The following is a 15,536-nucleotide window of genomic DNA, read 5'->3' as shown; positions in this document are numbered from 1 at the left end:
ATGTTAATTACAAGTTCTTCAGAACCGGGCTCAAAGGCCATGGATCAGTGGAGCATAATGATTTCAGTCGAGCATAATGATTTCAGTCATTGTGCTAATTCATGCGTGCCGCATGCATTGTGTTCAGATTCTCTGATGCATATCAAACACTCTAAGGTTCATTCATCCCTGTTTAGAGTCTTAGAGCTCCATGGTAAACCATACCATCGCCAAGCAAGTATTACCTCAACTGATTCGGAGTGGCAACAGCGGAAGTTAATTCTTGGGTTCAGAAATTTAGTTCTGTTCTCATGGCTACGATGTCGGTACGACTATTTTCTGGACTCACTCTCTTTGTTTTTATAAGCTATTCTATCGTACATTGGATTTTTATTACAGGTTGGTAATCATTTTTTAATGTACAACAAAGCGATATATAATAGCCGTTGTTGACAATATTTGGTATTTTGTAAACCCAGTTTTTAGAGAAATGGAATAGTGTCTGCTCAGGAAGTTCTCCTAGATTGTTTGAGAATCTTAAACGTAGACATATCTCTATATGTTTACAGGATTTGAGTTGTTTGAATTGAACATTATATTTGTCAGAATAAATTAACAATTGTTTATTGTTGTTTAGGCCCTATAGGAAATACCAGCTACAATTCGGCAGTAAAGGTAAGGTCAACATAAATACGTTATTGACCCTTACATTTCTAATTACAACGAAACAGGACGACTTACAAATTGACTTAGCAAAGTAATATTCGACTTCTGATTCGTTATTACTTAGTAATCCGAAAACTCCAATATTTAAATATACTGTGAGTGTTTCTTTCCCCCAAATTATTTTACTTGTTATAAAGTACAAACTAATTTTTGATAACTTAAATGTCTTTTTATTTATCTATAGATACCATTTCCTTCTAAAGCTGTAAGTGAAATATCAAAAAGTAAACAGTATATTGAAAAATCAGAACATGGAAATGATGTTGCACTACATGTTATGGCAAAACAAACACATTCGGTGATTATCTTTGTTTATAGTAAACAGGGAAGAGTGAACTTCCCTGTTAGTAAATGTAATATACTCTATTATGGTAATCTTCTGTCAAACAATAGAATGAACCTAGTGAAATTTAGATTTGCGATAAATAACCATATATGCTAATTAGTTAGTTCTCCTCACAGATTGATTGTTTGTTTTATCTTTATACTGGGTGACCTCTTCAGTCAAAGACTGATCTCCCAGAGGGCCCAGTTGGTGATCAGTGGCTGTGATGTACTAATACACCGGGGTAACCCCCTACTCGTCTCGAAAGATGTACTAGGTTCTTTAAAGTGCATACGAGCAAGTTGTGTACACTGGACCTACGGTTTATAGTTCTTATCCGAGAAGACTCGTTCTACCACCAGAACCATGGAGTGAGTGAGCCTCGAATCCCTGCCGATGTTATGGCTACGTGATTACGGTTCCACTGTCTTAACCGCTCGGGCACTCACCCACTAAATGATGTATAACTTATAAAGCAGTCGAGTGTGGAGATATAAATACACCATTGTCTGCTGGGTTTCTACGTTGGAGATGAAAGCCTGTTGTTATTCAATAAATAGGCCTATAAAGTAAATTAAAAGCCCTGGTGGCCTACAATTCAATTTCAAATGCGTTATTATGGGTGTCACGAAAGCTCAGACCACAAAAGCTCAGACCCCCTAAGACCTAAGATCACGAAAGCTAAGACCCAAGACCTAAGATTACAAATTCTAAGATATACTACAGCTTAAAAACAATACTTGTTTATCCATACATAATTTTAAACACAGTAGGTTTCATTTATTACCATAAATATAATTTAATACTACCGCAAAACATAGATAAACTCACATTATTTTCGCCCGTTGAATAAATGTATATTTTTTCTTTACAACAAACAAACTTGACGGGTTGTTTGTTGGTATATATTTACTCCATTGTGTTGCTTCAGAGGATGTTTTTCTTACGCACCTGCCTTTCTTGTATTTTGACTCCAAATTTGTTGACTAACTTTATCCTCAACACCACACTTTAAAATTGGGACTTATAAGTAGGGCCTACTTTCAGAAGGAGAAACACATAATAATAAATAAATAAATCCTTTAAATTGATGATTTTACAGATGTGTTTCTTTGTATACTGTAATGACAATGTAACTCCTCGAGCTCCGAGCTCCCCATGCTCAATGTTTTTGTTTCTATGGAGCGCCAAAAGAGCAACAATAATAGTACAAGCATAAAAACAGAAAGAAAACGAAACAAAAAAACTTATCATGATTTTTAAATTAAAATTTATTTGCCAGTATTTATTTCTTCGTACTTGCATGATTATACTATTATAATTACAATTTTAATTTTACATTGTTCCATCCACACTGTAGATGGACTCCACAGAGTTTTCAGCCCTCTATATCATTTTTGCTCTTTTGACGTTCCATAGAAACAAAAACATTGAACATGGCCCATGGGGTAGGCCTACTGTACTGTAGGCTAGTCATTTTGTGTGCGAGAAAAACGTCTGTAAAATCATCAATTTAAAAATGTATTTGTTACTTTTTATGTGATTCTTTTTCATGAAAGTGCCAATTCTAAGGTGTGGTATTCAGAATAAATGTTAGGAGTTAAAATACAAGGCAGGTGCGAAAGATAAATATTTGTAATCTTAGGTGTTGGGTCTTAGCTTTCGTGATCTTAGGTCTTAGGGGGTCTGAGCTTTCGTGGTCTGAGCTTTCGTGACACCCGCGTTATTATAACAGACCTGTAATGACTTCATAGTTTTTACATTAAAAACACACCATAAGGCCGCACAATACATACAAATACAGTATGACTTAAACAAAGTAATCTTAACATCCGTTGAGCATTTACTAAATTTTCTACAAAGAGAGTTATCTCTAATACATAATGATCGATATTGCCTTTTATTATCCAGTTCGTCCCTAGTATCATTACTGATAACACAACCAAGGTAGGTAGTGGATTGAACGTAATTTAGTTCTTTACCACATAGAACAGTTACGGTACATAACTACCATTCAGTTTTCTTGTTCTAGGGCAAAAGCACATGCAAATAGATGTTTTAAAATTATATAATACATCAAAGTCATTAGCAAAATCCTCACATATGTTAACGATCTTTTGGAGGGCATCTAAAGAGGGCGCAAGTAACACCATGTCGTCTGCATAACTTGTTGTTGAACTTTGTGTTATTCACAACCAAAATTACAATCACTAAGCATAATGTTTAAATTGTCAATTTAAACATTATATAACAGAGGAGACATAACACCATTGGTAACTTTAAAACATAGAGACATAGAGTTACCCCATCTAACAAAAAAATCGTTGATTCTCATACCAAGATTTTAGAAGTCTAATAGCAATAATGTTTGATCTCTCATAATTTATTGCCTGTACAGTGACCAGTGATTAACTCGGTCAAACGATTTACTCGCGTTGAGAAAACAAGTAAATACGGGGCTCCCATTCCTATTATAGTAATCCACTATCTGCTTAAAAACTAAGATACAAGTATCCGTTGAGTGTTGACTTTTGAAAGCAAACTGGTGATCACCTGACTTAAGGGTATCTCCACAATAGTTGATTAACAATGTTTCCAAATATTTTAGATACAACAGAAGCAAGAGCTATAGGCCTGTAATTGTCCATACTCGTAATTTCACCAGATTTACTTTTAATTATAGGCACCAGTACAACTTGTACCATTTCATCAGTGACATGGCCGTGAATACACATAGCATTAAAACATAAACTAAGTAAAGTAATAACATGTTTTGAAGCATACTTCAAATGATCTGTACTAAGCCCGTCAAATCCAAGGGATTTACCACTAGTGAGCTTATTTATACTATCCAATATATTACTATCAGTACAAATTTTATCATCAAACGCAGATACATTAATTTCACTAAGATGTCTTTCAACATACATTCTATGAGTATCATTGTTAACACAATTGAAAAGTTTCTCCTAATGATCAGCCCATGCTTTACATATATTATTATCCCCTCTAACATCATTAATAATGTTAGATGAACCAGAAGATGAGTTGTTCATACGCTTTACGTTATTCCAAAAACTGTTAAATATAAATCGTTATCAATATAAGAGTTCGCAATCTTATCAGCTTGAAGCTGCTCTTCATTCTGTCTGCAGTTCCGAAGAGCAAATTTAAAACGAGATCTAGCAACTTTCATGGTATCAAATAAAGGACCATATCTAGGTTTCCCATTAAATTTCCATCTACTTCCATCTTCACCGTTTATACATTTTCCAGCATAAAGTATCACCGAGGGTTTCTCTCTATATAATTTATATATTACTGTATATACAAATGATATAAATATCATTGTTGTAAAAGTCTGTATTCCTGGTTTATCTTCTTACAGGTGTTAAACGCTACGGATGTGGTAAAATCCCAGATGACCTCCGACGAATTTATGAAGAAATACGCTGAAAAAAATGAAAACTTTACTAGATACGTAAAAGATATGTGCAAAAAGTATCGAAAGAAGATTCCAACAATGAAGAAATATCCTCATCATACAGTATTTAATGAAAAACTTAAATTTGCTCTTTGTCAAACACCTAAAGTAGCCACAAATAGTTGGAGTAGATTGTTCTTAGTTCTATCTGGGTATAAAAACTATTCAGAGATTCAGAAAATGAGTGCTCCAAGTGTGTCTGCTGCTTGGAAAATCCACGTACCTCGTCTTGTACGCTTTCCTCTCAAAAAGCAAAAAGAAATTATGAGAGACTATACGAAAGTTATGTTTGTAAGAAATCCGTATATTCGGCTATTATCTGCTTATAGTGATAAGCTGGTTGCAAAGAATGCTAGTGATTATCGACAAGATGTACATGATATATTTACAAAACAAATTAGGAAGAAACTGGGACTTGTTATTAGCAAAAATGATTTGACATTTCGTGAATTTGTTCAAATGTTGATTTCAAAAAAACCCATCGCCAACATTCACTGGGGTGAAATGTCTACTAGATGTCATCCATGTGATATCGACTATGACGTCATCGGTCGCATGGAGGATTTAGACAATTATGCAAATTATATCCTGAAGCTTGTAGGATCTGACTTACAGTTTCCCAAACCACCAAAAACGCATGTTACAAATAGCTCGAGTCATGACAGACTTGTACGAAGTTATTCCGAAATTTCTGATTCAGAATTAGAATCATTATATCAAACATATCTATACGATTTTCTGTTGTTTGGGTATAAAAAAGAACTTCCTATAGAATGAACTTTTGTAAATCATTCAGTTAAGATAGTTTATTGACTTGATGTGATGTTTCAACTGAATTTAGCCAAGTCTGCTCTAAATCGATTTATTCATTTTGAAGGTTTATATTTAACCTCAATGCACTAATGACAACAACAATCTTGTAGAGATTTCACATACTTTAATTTCTTCATTTTAGTCTTTATCTTATTTAATATTTAGGCTTAGTAATAGTAATAATCTAATAGTATTTATAACAAAATGCATTCATACATTTTGAAATTTATTCTTTTATATAAAGGCCTATTATATTAAAAAAAATATAGCATTCCTTATTTTTATACGTACATTTCTCTTTGGTTTATTTTTGTGTTATACGTCATTGTAATACTATAGAATGTCTTCTTACTCCTGTATTTAAAAAAAAAACATACATACGTATATTGGTCAGTAGCCCATGATTTAGCGTAAACAACTGGAAAAGAAGGACTTGAATCAGACCAGACGATTATTCAATGCGATAGCCTAACTAAGCACTCTATCAATTAAACAAAACACGCTCTTTGAACACAATGTATCTTGCCGCTGTCCTCTATAGATAGCTGCGAATTAACGGATCGTGTGCGACGCCGGCAAAAGACATGATACGTTTGATCTAACCGCTGATTGAGGTCCTTAAAAATCATAAACCCGTACTGTATTTTTTTCCTTCGTGGCATCACAACTACTGTGTAAAATAAAATATCTAACTATCTATATATGTTGTATAATATATCCAAAGGCAAATGACAATGCTGTTTATATCAGTGGCTGGATCTCAATGGAGATACAAAATGACAATGCTGTTTGTATCAGTGGCTGGATCTCAATGGAGATACAAAATGACAATGCTGTTTATATCAGTGGCTGGATCTCAATGGAGATACAAAATGACAATGCTGTTTATATCAGTGGCTGGATCTCAATGGAGATACAAAATGACCATGCTGTTTGTATCAGTGGCTGGATCTCAACAATGGAGATACAAAATGACAATGCTGTTTGTATCAGTGGCTGGATCTCAATGGAGATAAAAAATGACAATGCTGTTTGTATCAGTGGCTGGATCTCAATGTTGATACAAAATGACAATGCTGTTTGTATCAGTGGCTGGATCTCAATGGAGATACAAAATGACAATGCTGTTTGTATCAGTGGCTGGATCCAAATGACAATGCTGTTTGTATCAGTGGCTGGATCTCAATGGAGATACAAAATGACAATGCTGTTTGTATCAGTGGCTGGATCTCAATGGAGATACAAAATGACAATGCTGTTTTTTATCAGTGGCTGGATCTCAATGGAGCAAAATAAGCAAAAAGTAATCAAAACGGTAAAGAAAAACAGCCAGAAAAATCAGCAGAGCTTTCGGACAACACTAGCTCTTCATCAGTGCAAGTGTTTATTTATGTACAATGTCAACTGAGAGGTCTTTATGACCAGTGGCAAGTGCGTACGCCAAGTTGTATTACGATATGGTAATACAAACCAATATCTAATTTATTTTAAAAATATAAGCAATTGTGTAAATCTTTGCAAGAAAACAACTTTTGTTCCGCATTCAGACTTCTTCATTAATGTTATAATATAAAGACTCATCTGTGTTTATTATATAGTGTAGGAAAATTAACTGTTATTTTCGAAATTGTCGTCGACCGCGTCAGCAGAATATAGTTTTCAGGTAAATTGTCTTTTATTTTTGTGTTTAGATTAGAAGTGGCTTTTTGAAGCACGCTAGGGATAAGCAAAACGATTATACCTTTTCCGCTGATAAACACACGTGACTAACTATAATTGGACGATAACATTTGTTTGCCGTTAGATGCGCGTGCTCTGTGGAACCGCCGATTGATTGATCATTCACTCGGTGGTATTTTGCGTTATCTCTTGTATGTTAACAACAGTGAAAACTCATGAGATAGATTTTGACATGCACTTGTTACGTCACAGCAATTTACGGCCACGGCTGTACGGCGAGCGCGCGCGGCGATATCGTAAATCTCGCGATTGTTCTGGAATCATATGTACATCCCTAATACGTTGTTAAAATATGGTTCAAGTTGGAAAAATAGATGCTCTACATTTATTCATCAACTTATGGTTTTAAATAAAGGTGGCACTCATAGGATTTACTTTATATGGTGTTATTTCTTCCAATGGTTTAATACTGTTTTACTTGTTTACGCCATCACTATTTTGTCAGGGTTTCTGTTTTGCTTCCGTTTTATATGGTTCGTCCCCACAGTGGCTCGTTCCCGCTGTGGTTCGTTCCATAGATGCTCTCTTGGGGTTCAATCACATCTCCATGGGTGTGGAAGGTTTATTAACACTAAATACAATTTAGCATACACTCGTAACCACAACATTATTTTTTATTCTGATGATGCCAGTTAAACAATATATCATGAAATTCTTGAATAATTGTGCATTTTAAATCTACAAAATATTATAGTATTTGGTAATTTCTGTAACAGCATGCAACTGAAGCCAATAAAATATTATTATTATGGAGCTGTAAATTAATGTATAGATATAATTTAACAGATGTTGGTTGCTTTAGTAAAACATCACTATTATTTTCCTATCCTGCACTTTATTTTATTGATTTATAGATTAGAAAATTTGTAAGCATATGTTTTCGTCATTACTTGGTTTGCTTTCAATACGTATGGTTGTAGATTTTGTTTTTAGAATTATTTGAATTAACGTAAGTTACATTTTTCATTTTTTGTAAGTATATTAAACAAGATTGTATCCCTTTAATATTATACCATAATCATCGTTTAATTGTATCAACATCGTATAATCTGCAGTTACAGTCGATTAGAAATACTGATTGAAAATTATGGAGTGTATTACGTATATGTGGCTGTGTGAAACATTGCATAAGACATAAATACAACCATTTCTATCTATGAAATAAATAGGGTCTATATTGATTGTTTTTCCAGGTACATGTCACAGTGAAGATTTATTTATTTCATATAATAATATGATGGCTGAACATATGAACGTAAGCCTAAAGATGGATGAGGTTGCAAATGAGATAATTAAATGTAAAACAGTCGACAGATTGGCAAAAATATCTCATTCAATGATTTTGGAAAAAGTATATAACAGTACATATAAAAAGGAAAATATTGAATACAGTTATTACACAGGAAGCTCTTCTGAAGGAATGCCTCATAACGTTTGGGGTGATGTGGACATTATGGGCGTGATTTCTTCAAGAACAGTATGTTGGCAGGAACAAAGTGAAAAAGACAGGTGTGTAATCGGTGAGCTACATAAAGATGAACCAGCATATCTGAAACTTAAAAGCCTTGAGGGAAAAAGCCGACATGGCTTTAACATATTTGGTGAAAAAAGCATTTGGGAATTTATTGTTAGAAATGAATACATTGAGAGTAGCAGTTTTAAGGAATCTGCTATGAAACGTTTACATCTATTTTCAGATCAATATAGTAAAAATCTGAATTTAAATTTTTCTGCCCCTACAATAAACGGTCCATCATTATCACAGAGACAATCACTTCTAATGTCAGAGGCTCAAACAATGACTGATACTGTCCATTGCTTTTCATGCCAGTCATGGCCACCTAACACTGACAACTATTTTAAAAGACAGAGACCGAGTAACTGGCCATCTCAGCAATTATTAAGAGACATCCGATGCCTTGATTGTCACGTAGTTCCCGTTGGACGTCATGATAGTGACGCAAAAGACCTGGAATGGCGATTGTCATTTTCTGTTGCCGAGAGAAAGCTTATTCAAAAAATGCCGGAATCATTTGCTGGATGTATGTTTGCTTTGAAAGCTATCAAGAAAAGACACAAACTGTTTGAGTCTCAAGAACCAAAGCCATTCTGTTCATATTTCATCAAGACTGCTTGCCTATGGATGTGTGAAACCATTTCATCTGACAACACCATGGATTTAATCAGACAAGTGCTAGATTGGCTGATTAGTTGCTATCAGAAGAGATATTTGCCACATTATTTTATTCCACAGCAAAACCTGATTGGTCATTTGTCTAGAGAACTTTGTGACGATGTTAGTAGAACATTGACATCGACTTTAAGACAACTTTGGGTGATGGTGATGTCCAGTATTGGTATTGATGAAGTAGGAATGGCCGTCAAACATGAGATATGTGACAAATTGCAAATTGCAGATGTAACTAAAAGTGATAACTATTCAGAGTTTGAGGCAGATCTTTCCAAACATCCAAAGGCTACACATTGTATTAACAACTTTATTGATTATTTAAAGTGTAAGTTAAGATCAAATGCCCCCATGAAATGGTTTGCTTTTGATGTTATACAAATTTCTAGGCAAATCATTTCCTTGATGGAAACCAAAATTCACATTTCAGAACTAATTCAAAATATGGAATCTATCGTATTACCAATTATCAGGGATATTAAGTCCATTGTAATGAAGGGATATGACGAAGCGTTTAAAACAGCATTGTATCAATTTCTAGGAGAACTAATCCTGTCTGCAATTGTGTGCTTACGAAACAAATGTTCAATCGAAGATCTGAATGCGTATCAAAATAAAGCATTGTATTACTACAACATAGGTGATGAAATGGTCCAACCTAACGGATATCGCGACCGATGCTTAAGAAAACGTGCTCTGTTAGTTAAGTTCCATTACTTAATGGGTAATGACAAAGATTTAGATAGGGGTTTGACAGACTTCATGCATACTATATTCGACGTACACACACCCGAGTTGTCTACCTGTATAGAAATATGTATCACTGACTGCAGAAACTTGAGTTATATGTCATGGAAAATTGATGAAATATTTCAATATGTCATCAAAAGTCATAGAGCTAGATATCCATTAGACTTGATTGTATGGTATATAATGGCCAGAGTGGCACTAAAAAATGGCCACATATATTTTGCGTCTACTATCGCAGATGCCTTAAAAATAGAGAATGCTTATGATGTATGCATATTAATACAAATTATTGAAAGTTTGTTAGGACTAGTTCAGGTTATGCAAATGATATGTAATGGTACTATTTAGTAAGGTATAAACAAAGGCTCTATGGCTGTAGGTCGTAGGTCATGGGAAATTGTACCTCACTCAAATTGTTTTTTTCCTTTTTCAGGCACAATTATTACGGTAAGATATATTTATTGCAGATTTGCACTTGTTTTAATAATTCTAGATATTTGAGAAAAATGCTACTTACATTACCGTAGCATAATTAGGAAATATAATTTAAAAACCAACATTGCATGGAAGTACACGAGGAAATACAGCTTTGCATTTGACTAGTTTTGTGTGCAATTTACAAAATACCAACACTTTTAAAGTTATCAAGTAGTGTGTGTGAATTTAATCATTTCCAATATGTTTGGTTCATTCGTATCTGAGTTGTCGCTAGTTACACTTCGTTATGCTATGACATAATGTATAAACAGGCATAGAGATGAAGATTTGCACACGTCGTTCGTTACGAGTATTTAGAGTCAGGTATGCATGCTATTGTAACAAGCCAGAAGATGTACTGGGTAAACAAAGGAATTTAGCTGATTGACGTCGTTGTTTTGTAATTAATTGTCGTCAGAAGATTATGACCGACATCATATATCTATTGGCATTTTGCCTGGTGTTTTATCATGCAGGTTTTAACAAGTTTTCTAAGTTTTTTATAAGTTTCTTTTTTTGTACAATAACATTTCCAAATTAAAATTGTAGAGATTATTTTCTAACAAAATAATTTTTTTTGCATTTAAACATTTATTTACTTTCAATGTCATGGTAACAAAATAAAATGTAATACATGATATGACAAAGTAACATTGAAATTATATGGTACTATGCGTAATATCTAACCCTTTTCACATATGCAAAAAGTAACAAGTTGTAACCAGGTTTGCGTAGTGTGACGGCATTTTGTAGAAACGACTTTCCCCATATCAGATTTAACTGACTGTAAGCGGCTAATGATAATCGATTAGCGCCCCAACCATACAGCAATGGACTGTAATATTATCCTGTGTAACCTTTCCAGGAAATATGGCACGTTTAAAATCTATAGGCCTAATACAAGCCTAAATATAATGAAAATGTACAACCGTAGGCCTATCTTATATTTGATAAAAGGTTAACGTTGTTATGTGTTGTAGATTCCGAATCGTATTGCGTTCCAGGTAGGCATACCGTTATTTACTTAATTTATTTACTCAGATACAATAATTTGTTATTCGTTGTCTGGCTGGCTGCCTATTTAATTGTTCCGACTCATTCAGGCATACAACACAGTGGTAATGGTGCTATGTTGTTATAGGCATTTAGGTGATTTTCTGTATTTTGTGTGAGTATACCTATATAGTATCTTTCTATGTTGCATACAGTATATCTAATAGAAATTGTTTGTTGTTTAGCTATAATTAATATTGAAAAATAGGCCCAATACAAGCTTTATTGATTGAAACTTCTTAACCGGAAAGTTCAGTCTACGTTATACCATGGAGAAATAAGTACCATGGAAAATCGTAACTTATTCCCCATTACCATTATACCATTGGCAATGTTGAGTGTGACTATTTGTTCAATAATACCGTATTGTAGGCCTATTCATTAATATCTACATGTATGGCTCAACAGATGATGTTATTAACATTGCTTAGTTTCGTTGTTGATACGTTTTATGTAGGCCTACGGACTACGTAGGGCTTGTAATTAGTAATGTTAAGTAATAGGTCACAATTCTGTCCTAATTTAGAGGTTATGTTTCGGTTGATATATCAGTTAATAGACTGAATTGTTCCAAACTTTATACTAAGATTCAAGTTTTATATAAGTGTTGTTCAAGGTCGATTATCAATGATTGTATAATTTATAAAAGGCGGTTAATTGTTGTTTTCTTTTTTCAAGTACTGTATGTTAACACGTCAGCATTAAGTTGTGGAAGATTTATACCAACATTGATAATTATTATGAGAGAAGATATGAACCCAAAACTGAAGATGGATGAGGTCGCAAATGGGATAATTGCATGTAAATCAACTGGACGATTTTCTCAAATATCTTATCTTAGGATAGTTGAAGAGGCATTAACTAACACTGAAAAAGACGAACACTTCGAACGAGTATATTTCTCTGGAAGTTATTCTGAAGGAATGCCTACATATATTCGGAGTGATGTGGATATGATGTTTGTGCTATCTTTCACGACAGTCTGTTGGCAACAGCCTCCGGAAAAAGATGCTTTTGTTGTAGCTGAACTATATAAAGATGAACCAGCCTATCTAAAACTTAAAAGTTTTGATGGAAAGAGCAGCCTTGGAGAAAATCTTATTGATAAAGATGGTTATTATAAGAGTAGCAGTTTTATGGACGTTATTTTTAAGCAAGCTAGGGAGAATTATGCTTCATCTGAGTATGATATACACGGCCCATCACTAACACAGATGTCAAAATTAACAGATCTGGGAGATACAGTATATTGCTTCGCGTGTGTATCATGGCCATATATTACTGACGAGTACTTTACAAGATTGAGACCGAGTAACTGGCCGACGCAGGAGTTATTAAATAACATCTCAAGTCTAGACTGTCTTGTAGTTGCAGTTGGACGTCATGATAGTGACACAAAAGACAGTGAATGGCGATTGTCATTTTCTGTTGCGGAGACAAAGATCATTCAAGAATTACCTGAACAATTTTTTGGCTGCATGTTTGCTTTGAAAGCTATCAAGAAAAAGCACAAACTGTATGAGCCTCAAACACCAAAACCATTCTGTTCGTATTTCATCAAGACTGCTTGCCTATGGATGTGTGAAACCATTTCATCGGACAACACCATGGATTTAATCAGAAGAGGGCTAGATTGGCTGATTAGTTGCTATCAGAAGAGATATTTGCCACATTATTTTATTCCACAACAAAACTTGATAGGTCATCTATCAGTCGAATGCTGTGATGACGTAAGTGGGAAATTGAAAGAAACTAAAGACAATCTTTGGGTGTTGGTGATTTCAAGTATAGTGGATGGTGAAGTACCTTTCAGAACCATCATCAAGAATGATATATGTGATAAATTAAATGTTGCAGATGTAAATACAAGTGATGACTATTCAAGATTTGAGGATGATCTTTTAAAGCACACAATGACAACAAGCTGCCTTGAAGACTTCATTAAAAAGCTAAAAAATAAATTGAAACCAGTAACCTTAAAATTGCTATTTCTCAATTGGATGTCAAAGGATATTTGGCCAATCTCTACCAAGATCTTTCCTCTGATAACGAGCAATTTTAACATTTCAGAAATCATCAGAAATGCAGAATCCATGTTATTACCAATCATTAGGAATATCAAATCCATTGTAATGAAGGGATATGATAAAGCGTTTGAAACCCGACTGTACCAATTTTTAGGAGACTTAATCCTGTCCGTAATGGTGTGCTTACGAAACAGATGCTCAATCGAAGATCTGACAACGTATGAAAGGAAAGCGTTATATTACTACAATTTAGGAGGTGAAATAGTCTACCCTGACGGAAACCACGACAACTGTTTAGGAAAGCATGCTCTTTCTGTAAAATTCCATTACTTAATGGGTAATGACAAAGCCCTGCTAAGAGCTATAGCAGATTTTCAAACTGCATTACCGGAAGACGAACAACCGTTCATTCCATATGTGGAAATTTCTAGAGATGAAAATAAAGATTTGATTCATAGGTCTTGGAAGATTGATGACGTATTTCGATATGCCATCGAAGGTCACGGGGACGTTAGGTTTTCTTTGGACATAGTTGTTTATTATATAATGGCAAGAGTAACACTTAAGTATGGCAATATTCACCGTGCCACTAGAATTTTAGATGGCTGCTTGAAAGAATTGAAAGAGATTCATACTAATGCACATATTTTGATACAAATTATTGAAAGTTTATTAGGTCTAGTTATGGTTATGAAAATGATATATAATGGTACTATATAGTGAAAGACTCGATGGTGTGGTGGTCTGTCGTGTGATAATAAGATCTTTTGGACATGTGGAGAATCCTGAGATGTTAACTACTGTTAAATACCGTTATGTATCACTGAATTATTGGTTGATGCCCTAGCCATAAGAAATTGGAAATGCCCAAACTAATGTATTCAATTCAATTTAAACATTTATTGACCAAAAATGGTATAACATTAACAATGGTTTGCATATAATATATATAGTCGAGAGACTACAAAAGGCCCGATGGGCCTGTCGATGTAGTCCCTCTTTACATTATACAAATAATAAAAAAACAACACTTAGGCTAATCTTAATTAGCCGTTACGTACATTATATACATGTACATGTACATACCTATTACTGAATTGTGTTATTTTGAATAATAATAATAATAAAACATTTTTATTATTCGTCAAGTTGTAACTATTCTATTATTATGTATAACTTTTAGTGAATATATAATGGTATAATAATAATAATAATACTGAATTAAGATACAGTATGGAGAGTGGAGGATGGGATGCAATAAAGCAAAGAAAAGACAAAAATGTTAAATAATGTTTCAGTTTAATTTAACTTCATCACTACAAGTATCGTAGGCCTATAGTACAATATGTAGCCAGTGTAGGGAGTCATTTATGCTAATGCAAAAAATATTACAAGTATTGACAGATAAATATCCCTTATTACCAAGTCTACTGAACAATTGACTATTTGTTGTGGGATACAATAAGAAGGCCTAATAACTATCTATTGTATTTGGCATTCGTCTAGACATATTATATCCTTGTATTGTATACTGCATTCACCATATTTACTGAAGGGATACACGTCATCACCGACTGTTTATTCGTTATTCTACATTATTTTATACAGTATATTGTATCCTTTGTATTATTGTATTGCTTTATATTGATTTAAAAATCGGCCAATCAACAATTAGAGATAGTTATCACGTGCTTCTCAATATGTGCTGTTTTATAATTTGTTTTTAAATTACAAAATCTGACGTAAGTAACAAATTATTTAGTTTTTAAAAACTGTTCTGTTTTCTTTATCTAACCTAAACAGGTAACACATATGTATCCCACAATAGTTTGTTATATCGTATATGTTAGTAGTCATCTTCGAGATAGTACAAACGATCCTATTGATTAGAATTACTGAATGTTAGAATACATAGCAACAGTCTGTGTTTCTTTTCAATCACATAGTAGGGAGATATAATATAGGCCTATAACA

At 33.8% G+C, this 15,536-nt stretch overlaps 2 protein-coding genes across 2 annotated transcripts; both read left to right on the top strand.

Annotated features, from left to right (window-relative positions):
* The first annotated feature begins 57 nt into the window (after positions 1-57).
* Positions 58-5,440, top strand: LOC140040987 (carbohydrate sulfotransferase 11-like). Its single transcript, XM_072087314.1, has 4 exons — positions 58-301; positions 617-654; positions 890-1,003; positions 4,419-5,440. The coding sequence occupies exons 1-4, from the start codon at positions 58-60 to the stop codon at positions 5,289-5,291; spliced, it is 1,269 nt and encodes a 422-aa protein (XP_071943415.1). The 3' UTR covers positions 5,292-5,440.
* Positions 5,441-11,587: 6,147 nt separating this feature from the next.
* LOC140046240 (uncharacterized) lies at positions 11,588-15,253 on the top strand. The gene is made up of 2 exons (XM_072090813.1): positions 11,588-11,650; positions 12,214-15,253. The coding sequence occupies exon 2, from the start codon at positions 12,276-12,278 to the stop codon at positions 14,280-14,282; it is 2,007 nt and encodes a 668-aa protein (XP_071946914.1). The 5' UTR covers positions 11,588-11,650; positions 12,214-12,275; the 3' UTR covers positions 14,283-15,253.
* The last annotated feature ends 283 nt before the right edge of the window (positions 15,254-15,536 follow it).

The sequence above is a fragment of the Antedon mediterranea genome, chromosome 1 (genome assembly GCF_964355755.1).
Source record: "Antedon mediterranea chromosome 1, ecAntMedi1.1, whole genome shotgun sequence".
NCBI lineage: Eukaryota > Metazoa > Echinodermata > Crinoidea > Comatulida > Antedonidae > Antedon > Antedon mediterranea.
The sequence above is the reverse complement of the archived record's forward strand: the minus strand, read 5'-3'. Positions and strand labels throughout refer to the sequence as shown.

What these genes read in the sequence shown, in the direction of transcription:
- LOC140040987 (XM_072087314.1), top strand. Translation starts at nt 58, where the DNA reads ATGATTTCAGTCGAGCATAATGATTTCAGTCATTGTGCTAATTCATGC. An exon ending in TCTGTTCTCATGGCTACGAT is followed by an intron (nt 302 to 616) that starts GTCGGTACGACT and finishes ATTGTTGTTTAG; the next exon opens with GCCCTATAGGAAATACCAGC. An exon ending in TGGCAAAACAAACACATTCG is followed by an intron (nt 1,004 to 4,418) that starts GTGATTATCTTT and finishes ATCTTCTTACAG; the next exon opens with GTGTTAAACGCTACGGATGT.
- LOC140046240 (XM_072090813.1), top strand. Translation starts at nt 12,276, where the DNA reads ATGAGAGAAGATATGAACCCAAAACTGAAGATGGATGAGGTCGCAAAT.